The sequence below is a fragment of the Prunus mume genome, linkage group LG5, assembly GCF_029339155.1.
Source record: "Prunus mume cultivar Tortuosa linkage group LG5, ASM2933915v1, whole genome shotgun sequence".
NCBI classification, from domain to species: domain Eukaryota; kingdom Viridiplantae; phylum Streptophyta; class Magnoliopsida; order Rosales; family Rosaceae; genus Prunus; species Prunus mume.
In genome coordinates, this window is record NC_142702.1 from 570647 (window position 1) to 586827 (window position 16181).

At 38.4% G+C, this 16181-nt stretch overlaps 1 protein-coding gene and 2 pseudogenes across 1 annotated transcript; 2 read left to right on the top strand and 1 right to left on the bottom strand.

The window, feature by feature from the left end:
- LOC148916551 (AP-4 complex subunit epsilon-like) overlaps positions 1 to 6197 on the top strand; it is a 103091-nt pseudogene extending 96894 nt beyond the window's left edge.
- Positions 1472 to 2717, top strand: LOC148916557 (uncharacterized; annotated as a pseudogene).
- Positions 6198 to 6498: 301 nt separating the features above from the next.
- On the bottom strand, positions 6499 to 11349 carry LOC103342599 (TMV resistance protein N-like). The gene is made up of 4 exons (XM_089051640.1): positions 10712 to 11349; positions 8805 to 9903; positions 8419 to 8697; positions 6499 to 8298 (listed from the first exon to the last, which is right to left on the bottom strand). The coding sequence occupies exons 1-4, from the start codon at positions 11209 to 11211 to the stop codon at positions 7093 to 7095; spliced, it is 3084 nt and encodes a 1027-aa protein (XP_088907766.1). The 5' UTR covers positions 11212 to 11349; the 3' UTR covers positions 6499 to 7092.
- Positions 11350 to 16181: the final 4832 nt, after the last annotated feature.

The following is a 16181-nucleotide window of genomic DNA, read 5'->3' on the forward strand; positions in this document are numbered from 1 at the left end:
AAGTTGTCCACATTTTCCCGTTAGGGTTTTTGGGTTTAGGTTTTAGGGATGAATTTCTAATAATCTTTCGTGACAAAAACGGTCGTCGCGCAGAGCATGTTTGCGCTACGCAAATTACACCCTTCGTCGCGCAAGATGTAGAAATTATTGGCGGCTTAGGGTTTGGGATTTAGGGTTTAGGGTTTAGATTCTGATAATCTTGAGCGATTTAAACGCCCGCCGTCGCAAGATAGATTATTTGCGCTACGCAATGAAACTCTTACATCGCGCAGGTGTCGTTAATTTTGAGGATTAAAATATTACCTTGCACGACGCCATGATTTCAATGTCGCACAAAGATCATTGCGCGAGGTATCTCAAGATTTCGCGCGCAAGATGTCCAAAATATTGGCGACCCTTCCGAAAAAAAAAAGCTCTTTTTATTTTGGTTACCGTCTCCGCAGCCAAACCCTCCTTCTCGACTTCGAATTTGAACCCTAGCTCGAACCCTAAACTTCAATTTCAACCTCGAACCCTCTCAGCTTCAAACCCCGTTGAACCCTCTCACCCTCTCGCATCAACCTCTAACCTCTCACCCTCTGCTTTGAACCCTCTCACCTCTCACCCTCTCGTTCCCTCTTTCGAACCTTCAAACCCTCTCACACCCTCTCGAGCTCTCTCATTCGAGCCCTCTCGACCCTCTCTCATTCGATCCTCTCTTGGGTTTGAACACAGAGCGTCTGCCACCGCCGGATTCTAGAAGCCCCGCCGTCGTGATTGGCACCGCGCCGGTCTCGTGCTCTCCGTGTCTCCCTCGAAACCCCCTCGTATCCCCAAATCTAGCCTCCGGTCTCGTTTTTCAATTAGGGATATTTGACACTGATTTCGTTGGGATTTATTGTTATTAGATTTAGATTTATGTTAGATTAGTTTCTGCAATTTAGATTTAGTTTAGATTTAGATTCTGCAAATTAGTTTTTGCAATTAGTTTTTGCAATTTATATTTATTTTTTATTTATTTTTTATTTAGTTTCTGCAAATTAGTTGCAGATTTGGATTGATGAGTTTATGAGATTTAGATTTATATTTTTATGAGATTTTGTTAGCTCACAGATTTAGTTCAGTGAGTTCACAGATTTTGGTTTCTGCAATTTCAATGTGACTGTTTTCTGCCAATTTGATTTGTGTTACTTGTTTATTTTCTGATGCAAGAGCATGTATTAGGATAATTTGTTTTCCTGTTGGTTTCATTTCCTGTTTAGGTTTTAATTTTGTTTGTCAATTACGGTTTCTTATTAAACTGGGAACATGAATGCTTGGCTGGTTAATACATAAGCTATTATTTAGATATGTAAATCTGTTATATTATTTACATATGTATGTAACATATTTCTGCTTAGTCCGAAGGTTGGTTAGGATTTTTTATGTTCTTCAATTAGTTCCTGCTTGTTCAATTGTGCAGATGTCGAACCTAATTAGAAGTCGTAAGGCGATGTCGGCTGCAGAGTTCGCCTCCCCGTCGCACCATCACCGCCACAGCTCCAGCAAAGATGGACCACTTGCCACCGGTCCAATGGTGTCCAATGCGCCGTGTCATCATCGTACATCGTGGCGCCACCGTTAGCGCCAGCGTCGCATCGCCCATCCAAAGACCTCGACACCATATCGACAGATGCTTTTGGGTCGAGGTCACAACCCGTAAAGATTTCCTTCACCTCCAGTTCTTTTGGACCAATATTTTCTAGTTGAATATCTTATTTATTTAACGTTCATTTCATATTTCTTTGCAGCGAAGAAGAACACTCGGGGGCCGTGTCGGCAGTTGAAGACGGCGAAGGCCACCCGGTGACCAACAGTCGTATCAACATCGAATACGACGAGCGGCATCAGGCAGCCCCGACGGCGGAATTGCATAACTCTTTGGCCCATGACATTGGTCATGTTGTTCGGACCCATTGCCCTATGCAATGGAAGTTTTGGAAGGTCATACCTGACGAGGTCAAGATGGAGGTGCACGGACAGTTGTCGGTATGTATCCTATATTTTATTTGTTTGTCCTTCAAATTTTATTTATTTATATTACTAAATGTCTGTAATGAATTTATTGCAGACTAACTACAATTTAGAGGACCTCAATGATGAGTCATTGGCGTACGTCAACAGACTTTTTGGTGAGAGGTACAAGCAGTGGAAGAGCGACTTGCACCACCATTTTCAGGCATTTGATGATTCGCAAGTCGCTCTTCCAGAGGGTTGCCCGAAGGAGCTTGAGGGGCGGGAGAATAGTTGGGCGTGGCTCTGCGCTCATTTTCTGGAGCCCGAATATGTGGTATTTTTTTATATATTAAGTTCAAACTTATTACATGTTTCTTATTAATTTTTATTTAATTTTTTCTATTTCATTTCAATTTCAACTGATATGTTTATTTTTTGTATAACAGAATAAGGCCACAGTAAATAAGGGCAATAGGAAGAAGAAGACTCTTCTCCACCATTCAGGTTCTAGGCCCTTCTCTTATAGGATGGACGCACGACGACGGGTAATAATAAAATAGTTTTATATCCAATTTTGAATATGTAATTAATATTAATTTCTATTTTTCGTACTAACATTTTTCTTGTCTTGTTCAATTCAGGGGGGGTCCAAATTCCCGGAGATCGACGTTTTTGGCGACGTTTATATTCGACCTGGGAATGAGTTGGCCGAGTCCATTCATGTAAGTATTCTTTATTTTTAATTATTATCTACGCATTCAAGTTTCATGGTTATATGAATGTTTTAATTAATTTTAATATTTTATGTTTTAATTCTTTAATTTTAATTAAACTGACGACGATGGTGGAGAAGAGCCAGTTGGTTCTTTAGGAGTCTGCCTCCCAACTTCCTTTCGATACTCCGCTCAAGTCTGTGCATCCTCCACAGGATGTAGGGTTTCAGATCTTGACGAAGACGTTGGATCGGACTCTCGGGAGGAGGCCCGGGACATATTGTCGAGGGATGGGGAATGGCCGGTAGCAGGAACCTATACCTCGCTCATCGTCGCAATCAAATGAGGTGACTGCTTTGACAGCGACGGTGGCCGACCTTAAAGGTCAGATGTCTATGATTCTAGAGTCCCTTGCTCGGTCCGACATTCCAATCCCATAGTTTGGTTCCTCCTCAACCTCCCAGCCCCCCGAACCTGGCCACCGGACATCCGCCTTGCCGACAATGCCCAGACGTCCGAGCCGCATCTCCCAGACGTGACCACGTTGATTTTGGAACTTTATTCGATTAGTTTTGTATTTGTTATTACATTTTAACAATTTTTCTTGTAATTGCATTTATATTATTTTATAACATTTCTTTTCTCTTCATTACATTTTTTGAATGCAATTTTATTTTATTGAAAAAAAAAATTAACCAAATTTTAAATTTAAATTAACAAAATAAAAGAAACGGAAAATTGAATTTAAATAATAACATATATTTTTTTGCACGACGAAAACCTTTTGGTTGCGCAAATTAAAAAATGAAACGAATTTAAAACATTTTTTTATTTTTGCGCGACATAAAATTTCGTCTCGCTAAACAGGTATGCCCGACGAAGAACTTTCTGTCGCGCATTACGTGTCGTTGCGTAGATGATTGGGACACGATATGCGCGACGATTTAAAATATCCCGTCGTGCAAAGTTTGCGTACCAAACCCAGTCTCGTCGCTCGAACTTTTGCGCGACAAAAATATCCTGTCCGCGCAAAGTTTGCGTAACGAATATATTTTCGCCGCACAAGTGTTTGCGCGACGAAACTTTCTGTTGTCCCTGCAAATTTTGTGCAACGAAGGCTAATCGTCGCTCAATTTTGCGCGATGAATGACAATATTTGGTCACGCAAAGTCTTTCTTCATGATCTTCGCGCGACAGATGCTGTAAAATGTAGTAGTGCACTTTGCGCTTACATTTTTGCGACTACAGTGCACTTTGCGCGACGGAAATTTCTTTGTCGCGCAAACTGTAAAATGTAGTAGTGGAAGTCTTCTATATCTCACTGCTACAAGGCCGTATATAATGTATGCAGCAAGTTTATTGGCAAGATTCATGCATTGTCCTACAAATAAACACTATGGAACTGCAAAAAGAGTACTCAGATACATCAAGGGAACTCTGGATTATGGCCTGGAGTATGTGAAGGGAAGGAAAGCTTGTTTAATCGGCTTCTGTGACAGCAATTGGGGTGGCTCATTGGAGGACAGCAAGAGTACATCATGATATGCATTCTCATTTGGGAGTGGGGTGTTTTCTTGGGCTTCAGTCAAGCAAAACTGTGTTGCACTTTCAACTACAGAAGCTGAATATATAAGCGCATCAAAAGCCACAACTCAAGCAATATGGCTGAGGTTCATTTTGGAAGATTTTGGAGAAATACAAACTAAAGCTACTCCTCTTCACTGTGATAACACTTCTGCCATTGCTATTACAAAGAATTCTGTGTTCCATCAAAGGACCAAGCACATTGACAGAAGGTATCATTTTATTAAGGATGCATTGCAGGAAGGAACCATTGATTTGGTGTATTGTCCCACTAAAGAGCAGGTAGCAGATATCTTCACAAAACTTTTGGCTAAGGATCGCTTCAACTATCTCAGGAGTATGCTCGGAGTGAAATCAGCTCAAGACTTAAAGGGGAGTGTTGAATTATAAGTCTGTAGCTGATTAGTATTAGTGTAATAAGATGAACTTTATGTGTGTATTCACTTGAGCATATCTGCCAAGTGTGAGGTCAAAATAGTCATATGTGGTGACTGTAGTTTTTTGGTCAGATGGATGGCTGAGATTCATTCTTACATACAGACAAAATATATACAAAATGTCTTGCACTCGGACTTGGTGTGTAAGCAGAGCATTTTTCATTCTATCTGATTCTTCTATTCTTCTCTTACAAAAAAAACCCAGCTAGAATACCAGAAACTGTAACATCCTCAACTGAGCTTGTTCCAGTTCCTGAACCATCTTATGCTAGGGAGATCCGCCAGCCTGCATCATTGCCACCTGTGTCAGATGCAGGATCATCGGAACTTAAGTTACGACTAGATGGTGTTCAAAGAAAATGGGGTAGGCCAACATATTCCTCCCCAACATTGTCGATCTCAAATTCCTCTAGTTCTAGTTCCAGAAATCAGCGAATGGGGTCACACAAATAGATAGCGCGAGCACTTCAAATTCAAAAGCACATAATACTTATGAGTCAAGGAGGCCCCAGGTTGAAATTTCTCCAGAAAAGCAGAAGCTTGCCAGTTCACTGTTTGGGGGATCATCAAAAACGAGAGGAGGCCATCTTCTGCCAACCATAAGGTGTCTAAGGAAAATATCCATGCTTCAGAGAAACCCCAGGTATCAAAGGCAGCAGCTGTAAAGTTAATCATGAACCTGCTCCAGACTTGCTCGATTTGGGTGACTCAACTAGTAGTACTGCTTCCACTGTAGATCCTTTCAAGCAGTTAGAAGGGCTTCTTGATCAAACTGAAGTTGCATTAACTGCAAATCATGGTGCAGCTGGTGCTGCTAAGAGACCTGATGTTATGGGATTATATGCAGATACATCTCTCAGCGGGCTCAGTAGCAGTGTTGGCGACCCTTTGCCAACCAATAGGGATGAGTTTAATCTTGCATCTGACTTATCAAATGCTACAAGAACTGCTCAAAGTGGGGTAACACAATTGAATAAGGGTCCTAACCCTAAAGATTCCTTGGAAAAGGATGCACGTGTAAGGCAGATGGGTGTGACCCCAACAAGTCAGAATCCCAACTTGTTTAAAGATTTGCTTGGCTAAAACTGTTCCGAATGGCAAACTTTCGATCATAATTGTTCGAGATTATTTGCTTTGTGGTATGTGCATGGTCTTTCGGTGTGGCTGGCTATATGATAGGAAATACAACTCAATTCAAACAAGTTTCAAGGCCACCATGCAGAGCTGTAAAGGCACCATACACCAAGAATGGTGGCAAAAATGAGGTATAGGCTTTTGTATTTGTTGGACAGTGGCTTTAGGAATATAACCAAGTTGGTGATGCTTGAATATGATGGTTTGAGCCAATTCAATACGGAGCTTTTTCTTTGTGGCAATGTGGGCGATTTTGCAGCGCTCCACGGACACATGGTTCTGCCATGCATATTTGTACATTTACACTGCTTTGTGCCGCTCTCTTGTTATAATAATGCTGTATGAAGTGAATTTTTCCGTTCACATTGTAAGTTGTAGTTATCTTTTGGCTATGAGATGCCCCTTGTAATTTTTGGTGGATAAAATTGGACATTCAACATCTACAGTAGCCATCCGGTCATGCAATGACAATAATAATGCGCTGTTGCTGCGTGAACAAAGAAAGAAGTTATAATTCCTGGCGTCTTTTTCGTAGTTTCTAAAGCCAAATTCTTTTTTGGGTAAATGGAGCCATTGGAGATGTTAGCTCTACCAGGGCTGTTCAAACAGAAACTGGTATTCAAAGAACCAAAATCTATTGGCAAACTAGACAGGAGTTGGAAAACAACATAATATGCATGATACTATCAACAAAAATATGTTGGGCATATTTGGAGGTCTGTTTACAATTAATGTCTAATTTTCAACAAACCTTGATTGAAAATTATGAAATAGATAAATCTGTTACATTTCATCCCCGACATACATCAATTCCAATGAATGAGATAGATGAATCATAGACAAAGTATATGTGTGGAATGAAAGCATTACATAAATCGGGGTTTGTTTATCCGATGATAAATGCTGGATGCATCAATTGAGAAGAAAGGTATTGCCTTATGCAACTTAAAATGGAATCTCAGAAACTGCTGGCGCCGCAACACACCTCTTGATTACCATACCATTGCCCGGAAATTTGGTACGTTTCGGTAGTTCACCCTAGGGCTCACATAAACCACTTTGGAACTTCATTGCATGAAAATTTAATATCGAATGTATAGCGCTAAGAAAAAGGATTTAACCCAAAACAAAAAGGAAAAAAAATTCACACCCTGAAAGCTACAACATATACCCAAGAGATGCACAACAAAATATAGCTAAATTTGAATTGAACACAAAACGCTGATATATGACCAGAAAATGCAAAGTTATCATTCAACATTTAATGGATTTACATACTTTGGCTCCTCATTAAGATCAGTGTGCCTCCTCATTCGGTGATTCGCCCCTCCTCTGTCAATTGTCTCTGCGCTCAAATCTGCCAACCACTGCCTCCCATAAGTCTCACGGAGATAAACCTGGTGGCCTAACAGGTGGACCCCGCAGGATATTTCAACGGGTGTGTACCCTGGCTTCAAGCCAAATATAACTTGACAGATATTGCCCTGCTTCAACCTCGGTGGTTCTCCTAACTTGCGATTCATTAATGGAATACAACGGAACCCCACATGACTATCATATTCGGAAGTACCAACAATACCCGAATTTACGAGTTTTCCATTGACAAGAATCTTGGCATCAGCACCACTACCAGCAACACATAGAACCAATCTTAACGTCTCCCATTTTAAATTTGGAGGAATTTCAAAACTAACTTCACATCCACCATGGTATTTCTTTGTTCCAGGACGTGTAACAAAATAAGGTCTAACTATTATTCCATCTTTACGACAGCTGAACCACTCTGGAACTTCATCGCCTGGAAGATGAATGATGTAATGAGAAAGTGGATAAACAGAAACCTGATTCAGGAAAATATTTTCTGTGATGTCGTTGCCTCGTAGTCTAACGCAATTGTACAACCGCAGCTTTATTTTGTCATCTTTCCCCGGTGGCCTTTCTGGAATTTTCTCCAAATCCAGCGAAACCCAAGACACTTTTGGAATTTTTTCCAATGATGGGCAGGAATCAATGAGTACTAACGGTGCTGATGGTGGAATCGCTTGTTCTGGAATTTCTCGAAGATTCTTGCAATCACGCAAGTTAAGTTCATGCAAGTTGACACATTTGCTAATTGATGAAGGCAATCGTCTTACGCCACTTCCTCGCATGTCCAAAAACAATAGTGATTCCATCTTCTCTATTTCTGGGAAACTCTCCAAACTTTCGCAATAATTAAGGCAAAGTATTTTTAAGGATTTCAATCTAAGTCTTGTTGCAAACCTCGTAAGCCTACCGCATCGTTCAAGATTCAATCGAACAAGTTTATCAAGGAGTCCAACAGAATCATCAACCTCAACCAAACTTGTACAGTCAGTGAGATTCAAGTCCCTTATGTTTGGGATTCCGGATAAGTCAGGAATTTTTTCTAAGAATTGACAACCACTTAAATCCATAGATGTCAGATTTAGCATATTCTGTGATACAAAAACATAAAATAGGAAATTATCAAATCACACCCTTTAAAAAACAACTTTAGATTTTTTTTCTTCCTGAAAACAGATAATAATACATAAGTTATTAATTTAAATTGGTACCTTAAATTTCCCCAATCGTTTGATACTACCGCCAGGCATATTGAAGTCAGCAAGATGTACTTGATGAAACTCGGATGGCAAAGATTGTAACTGACATCTATAACCCCCCCAATCAATCAACCTCAACTCGTTGGGCAGATATTCAACGTCACCAGACAGAAATACATTACGATTTATGAAAATTTCAAGATTTATCATCCCAACAAAGCATTCTGAATGCAAGCGTATCTCATCTGGTTCGGAAAACTTCAGCATGATGCCCTTAATTTTTCTTGTTCCCTGAGATGGAAAAGTATTAATATCAAGAAACCAAGTCGTTTTTCAAACCAAATGCTAGTACACTTGGTTCTTGTCGAATTGAGTATAAGAACATATATTATACTTACTCTATTTTTCTCCGTTAGAACAGAGTAGACATCCTCAGGTGACCACAATCTACTACGCTCACCAGGATCATTGGGGGATTCGTCATAAACTATATCCTTGCCCAGTTTTTCAAGTAAGTCATGCATCTGAATCCTACCATAGTCAATAGTTATCATTGCCTTCTCAATGAGTGCTTCAATACAATCTCGGGAGACCTTGTTCTTAGAATTGCTTACTATTTGTAGCACATATTCCTTCTTTTCACCCTTGAAGAAACATGCAATGTCTAGAAAAACTTGTTGCACTGAATACTCCAAGGCATCATAACTTTTTCGAAGTATTTTTTGAATACCTGTATATGGTTCTCCTTCATAACTGTCTAATATATCTTGCCAACGATCTTTGTCTTTATTACGAAGATGAGAACCTAAAAGTGTTAGAGCTAGTGGAATGCCTTGAGCATAGGCTATTGCTCGTTTTGTGAGTTCCAAATAATCATTTGGAGGTTCACTTTTTCCGAAGGCATTCAAACTGAAAAGCTCAAGAGCTCGGTCGTCATATAACATTTGGACTTCGTATATCGAATCAATTCCATGACGTTCTAGCAATCCCCTATCTTGCGTAGTTGTAATGACTCTACTTCCCTCACCAAACCAACCAACACCAGCCAAATTGTCTAATTGCTTCAATTGATTCACATCATCAAGAATTAAGAGAATTTTTTTATGGCTCAACCGTTCTTTTATGATACCAATTCCTTCATCAACACTACGAATTTTCCATTCTACGCCAAGAATTTGATGAAGAAGAGCCTCCTGTAGCTTGATTAAGTCTCCATCTGACATTGAATTATCTCTAACATTTGACAAGAAGCAACTTCCTTCAAATTTATGTGCAATTGCATTCCACATAGCTTTTGCAATTGTTGTCTTGCCTATTCCAGATGTCCCCCATATCCCAACCATGCGACGATCATTCCCACCAACATCTAAATGCCTTTCCACATCTCGTACACAAGATTGAATTCCAACTGGGTGCTTGGCCACATTCCAATATGTGCGTCTCAATACTCGGCTTATGATTTCATCAATAATGTTGTTGATAAATGTAGCTTCGTACCTGCCAGTTTAACCAAATTACACACATTCAATGAATCAGATTTAAACAAATCCAACCACGCAAAAGAACACAAGCTACTGAAGTACGTAATAGTTCTTCTGACCAAAAAAGAAAAAAAGATGTAATAGTTGTTTAACCACAAACCTGTGTTATGTATCATTTATACTTGTATGCCTTTTGAAGAGATTTATTTATGGATTTTGAACTTTCTCCTTACAGCTATCGAAAATACAAAAGTACCTAAGAAAATAAATCTTCTCACTACAGTTGTACATAAACAGAATACTTCTAACTACGTAATAGTAGCTCAACTTGCCACTATTCGGTTTCACCTTTTTTTGTCAAGACGAAATTATCATATGATACTTAGCAAGCAACATAAGATCCTACAAAGCAAAAGTACTCGTAATTTTATATTTATTCAATTTCCAATATTATGAGTTACATAATTACATTACTCTATTGAGAAAAGTGGAGGGCATCTTCATCAAAACATTTTTTATAGATAAATTTAAGTAATATTTCTGGAAATGTTACTTTCGCTAATCATGTGGTGACTCATACAATACTCTCTATTTCCAATATTCTGCAGTTGCTGTGGTAATCCTGCACCCACCCACGTGTGGCAGCACACAAGACTTGATGTCTTTTTTACTTTTTCTAATTTTTTTTAAAATTATATATTATTAGTCTATTTTATATGCTTATTAAAATATATAAGATACAATTTAAATGTATAACAAATAGTAATGAGAAAGAAGAGAGAAAAAATTAAACATGAAAATGATAAAGATAGAAATATACGTACTCTTCATCCTTGAAAGGATAACCGGACAATTTTGCTGCTTTTTTAAGAGCTTCCCTCCATATGAGCACCTTCTCCTCGTTATCTTTGAATTTGCTTTCAATAAGTTCTTCAAATGCGTAACCAAAGCTATTTGTTTGGTTTCCCACATCCGACGGAACCACCTTGTAAAAAATGGGCAAAACTATTTGTTGCTTTGATTGTTTACATTGAAGGATCTTGACAAGTTCATCCAAACACCACCTCGAAGATGCATACTTTTCAGAGAATACAATGAGAGAAATTCTTGATTCTTCAATTGCTTTGACAAGGGCTGGCGATATTTCTTCTCCTCTTACAAGCTCTCGATCAATGAAGGTATTGATGCCCTTATCACACAAGGCCTTGTACAAATGATCCGTAAAATTGGTGCGTGTATCCTTACCTCTAAAACTCAAGAACACATCATATGTCCATGATGAATCATGAGTGAAAGAAGAAGAAGAGAATGGTTGAGTTGTCATAGATAGGAGTGAGATAATTAGAAGTATGGAGAAGCTCAAAGAATTGGGTATGGCAGTGGCGCTCCGGTTAGATTTATGCGGGCTTGACGAAGCAGTTTCCTACCACCTTCCATGTGGAGGAGATTTCGTTTCAACTTCCATGTGGAGGAGATTTCGTTTCAACTTCAAGTCATCAACGCTGAATGTTCTTTTCTTACTGACGCGGTCTTTAATTACTGAAGCATATATGGTTGCAACTTACTGAAGGTGAGGGGCACTACCTTTACCTTTTCATTGGCAGCTACAAAAGTGGTAAAACTGTGATATTTCTTTTTTCACTAACATGCTTTCTTTGAAATGATGGCCTTTCTATCCAAAGATTTTGTTTTTTTGGTCTGAAATTAAAAAATTGAAAGATTACTCAAACGGATTTTATGGATTAGAACTAGAGACCTCTGGTCTATAGGTCAAGGCTCTTTTTCACTGGACTATATCTCGTTGTCTTAAAACCGCTTTCTTAGATAAAGTTTATGGAGAAATTGAAAAAAAAAACACCAAAAGTTTTTCTTTTGTTTGTTTCACTTTTGCTCAAATTATTATAGGGATATTTTAGTAACAATGTTTCATTTCATTGTATGAAGAACTTTCGGTGCTAGATATGCGCCCATTGCTTTAAGGTCCCGTTTGGGATTGCTTTTTTTGGCCAAAAATCTGCTTCACTTTAAAGTTAAGCAGTTTAAGGTGTTTGGTAAAAATAAAATATCCCGATTATTTTAAAAGCGTGGCCTTTTTGACTTTTAAAAGCAGCTCTGGGTTACTTTTCAAAGTGCTTTCAAAAGAAGCAGAGATGAACTTTTAATGAAAATTTTTAATTCCCAAAATACCATAATTCATTATAAAAAATGACACCACCTCCACTTCCACATCAAACTTCACCACTTGCACCACCGCATTCACTACCTCCACCACCACCACCACCACATCTTCTCCTCCTCATCCTCCGCCACCACCACCACAACCACCACCTCCTCCACCACCTTCACGACCTCCTCCTCCACTTCCACCACCTCCTCCACCTCCACCTCCACCACCACCACCACCACCACCACCACCACCACAACCACCTCCTCCTCCAAAACCTCCATATCAACTACCACCTCCACAACCAACACCAACCACCACCATGCTGCCACTACCACCACCTCCACAATCGCCATCCCCACCACCACCACCACCACCACCACTACCATAACCACCAACTCCACCTTCATCACCACCACTACCTCCACTCCATCACTACCACTACCACCACATTATTAGTACATAACACTTTTAACATCATGTCTATTTTAGTTATTATTCACAGTTACAACAAATTTATATTAAAATTTACCAAACGATTTTGACACTGCTTTTTGTACTAATAGCACTTAAAAAATATTGTTTACAAAACATGGAGCTGCTTTACTTTACAGCTAATTATTTTCAAAGCACAGCAGAAGCAACTTTTTAAAAGTGACAGTAATCCCAAACTGGGCCTAAGATAGTGCACATGGTCAAACAGTGATATTTCTTTTTCTTTTTTCACCGACGCGCTCTCTTTCAAATGATGGTCTTTCTATTCAAAGATTTTGTTTTTAGGTCTGAAAATAAAAAATTGAAAGAATACTGAAACAAGTTTTATGGTTTATTTTTTCTTATATTGGTCTAATAGCAGCAATGTTGACGACTCTCTATGGTATTTAGTTATAGTCAGTTGACGCAGTTTCTTTGTAATGCGAAGGTACCTACAATTTGTTGAAGTGAAGGGTAAAGAACCTTCAAGGCAACTTCTCGTGTTTTTTTCCTAGATGCGAAGGTACCTACTTTTTGGCTAAGGTACCTCTTCACTATTATTAAGGCTGGTTTGTATCTCTTTTCTTTCAGTATGAAAATACCTGCAGGATGACTCAAAATGCCTAGAGGAGGGTGAATAGGCCAATTTAAGATTCTAATCAAATAAATAAAAATAAACTTAGGTAGCAGGATTGATATGGCTTATCAATCCTGTAACGTGCTGGGCATAAAATAAAAGAACACGCAGAGAATTATTTTACGTGGTAAAACCCCACCTTCTGGGGAAAATCCACGGGACTCCTCAGTCCAACACAAATCCACTATAGAACGATGATTACAAGAAGTACTCACACACTTATCCTAGACACATTCTAGATAATGTTTACCGACTTCTTCATAACTCAACTTCTGTCACGGGATGATCTTCGACACTCCTTATGTTGAACGCAATCACGCCACGATTGCTTCAAGCTCACCGGAGGAAAACCGCCACCACGGTCTTGGTGCCTTCAACCGTATGAGTCACCGACATGCATATGAATGCAATATGAATGATTAAAGTGTTTGATAAATCACCAAGTAAACATTGAACACTTGATGATTTATCTCAAATATACGCACAGCAGCTTTCTTGGAATTTTAGATGCTCAAACCAACTATATGAAAACTCTTCAAAACTAAAGAGATGCACACAAAGATTTATACAAAACTTATTCTCCACAATCCACGTGAAGGCCCACAATCACAACACAATATCTTGCCATGCATTCAATCTGATAGTCTTAGAATCCTATATGATTTCGTCATATTCTCCATTGCACTACGATCAATTGTTTATCCAATTAAACAATATATATCAAGATGTAAACACGAAACCAAATAGCATATTAATTAAAACATCCTTTCCAAGTCCAAGATAATGAAAACATAATATTTTGATCTAAATCAAAATAGAGTCCAACTAGGAAAGTAATCTCAAGAGATAAAATATAATCCTATTAAAAATAGAATTAGCATAAAAATACTTAAGTGAAAATAATTCCAACTAGGAATCCTATAATGAATGCATGATTATGTCATGATTTACCTGTTGTCAAGTTTCTCATATGGTCAGGTCATGCCTCGGAAGTGTGGGGTTGAAAGAGTAGTGACAAAGCATTCAATAACAATTCCTCACAAACTAATTTTCACCCTATACTAAAGTCTAGGAAATGCCAATACGAATTTCGTACTAACAATCTCCCCCTTTGGCATTTCCTAGACAAAACACCTATTACAACTCAAAAGAAATTACATGGGATTTAACAAATGAATTCTTATTCTAAGCTTGAAGCCCTGAATCCCTGCACATTATGAAACAACAAAACCAGTGAAGCATGTGGGAGAAGAAATGTAATTCAAAGCAGAATTACCACACAACTCCCCCTTAATTCCATAACACAATCTCTCCCCCTTAATTCCACAACACAATCTCTCCCCCTTTTTGTCAGGAAATCCAAAAGGGCAATGAATGAACATAAGGGAGCATATATAAGAGGGAAAAAAAATAAAAAATAAAAAAACCAGATTGCATTCCCAACATATAAAGACATAGAGAATAACCAATAAAGCATGTAAGAGGCTCTATCTTGAAAACAAAAAGAATGCTGAGAAGTTGTTAAGAACCAAAACATACAAAAACAAAAGCAATACAGTCAAGACAGAAAGCTCAAAACAATCAGGACATATAACATACTGTAGATGCAGACCCAAAGTTCTCTTGAAGATATAATTATTTTCCATTCATAAACATGCCAAATTTGTGGGTAAAGAATGAAAGAAGCAACAAACCCTTTGCTGTCTTGAACGCATGTGAAGCAAAGCATGTCAGGGACAAACACATGACAGCACACAAGACTCACAAACTCACAGAGAACAGTAGAGGCATACCACAGTCATGGTGAAAGATAAAAAGACATCAAATGAGTCTACCATCAAGGAGCAAATGTGTTAAATGAACTCTTTTTCAATTAAGCACAAAAAATATGTCCACACAAAACGAATCCCACCAAAGATTGCACAAACACTAAGTGCATAGTAAGTATAAGAAGATCAATTTATATATATATTTTTTAATACGAATTTTGTGGCTCACTTTATCTAGCTTTCGACATGATCCATGTAACGGATGGTCAATCAGTGTGCTTACGTCAGATGACTGGAGGCAACTGGGTGATGAAGCACCCCTGGGAAATACTGATCCGAATCATGAAGGCTCCAAAGATAAGCAAGGATAGCAAACCATCACAACCTGTTGACTCGAACCTCGACGTTGGTTAGACAAGAGGCCCGGTTACTGAGCAATGAGTGGTTGACACCATTTTTTTTATTTTTAATTTTTTTAATTTTTTAATTTATTTTTATAAACAGATCAAGAACTTACTCACAGTAGTGTTATGGCAATCCAAAGAGAGACAAGTGCATGATAAGAGATATTCAAAGGACTTCAAGGAAAAGAGTGTGGTGTGCAAAATAAAAATAAATAGATGGATAGATCATTTAATGAAGTCTATAATGTACCAAGACAATGGAAACCTTTGTGTGAATCTGAGAGTGTAAGTTCTTAATGTAGTGCAATGTCAGAGCCCAATCTAAGATCAACAAATACGTTCAGACATTACAGGATTGATACACCTTAACAATCCTTGCACGAGCTGGACAGATTTATAAACACAGAAATTAATTGAAATATCATAAAACATGAAAGAGGCTTTGGCATGCAATAGACTCCAAATTAATCTAGAGCACATATACCTAAAGACTTTCTAAGAGTGTCAAATCGAAGATTATCCAAGGGTTTTGTAGCAATACATTTAAGATCCAAACTTTCTAAAGCAACGGGTTCATGCACAACATTAGTGGAGGAAGACATACAATTATGATTTTCCTTTTTCCTCCAAACTAACTTTGTCTTAGTTGACGGCAAACAATGAAAAGAAGATAGTTTGGATAAGCGGTTTACCTCTTTCATAAGATTTGAAATCTTATGTTGGATACTTACTTTTCCACCCATGCCATGAGAATTTGAACGAACAAATTCGTTTCGAAGCTTATTGCATCTCGGTCTTATGTGCCCACGAGTTCCACAAAAGTGACAAATTGGAATAAATTTCTTG

What these genes read in the sequence shown, in the direction of transcription:
- LOC103342599 (XM_089051640.1), bottom strand. Translation starts at nt 11,211, where the DNA reads ATGACAACTCAACCATTCTCTTCTTCTTCTTTCACTCATGATTCATCA. An exon ending in TATCCTTTCAAGGATGAAGA is followed by an intron (nt 9,904 to 10,711) that starts GTACGTATATTT and finishes TTAAACTGGCAG; the next exon opens with GTACGAAGCTACATTTATCA. An exon ending in AACGATTGGGGAAATTTAAG is followed by an intron (nt 8,299 to 8,418) that starts GTACCAATTTAA and finishes TTTGTATCACAG; the next exon opens with AATATGCTAAATCTGACATC.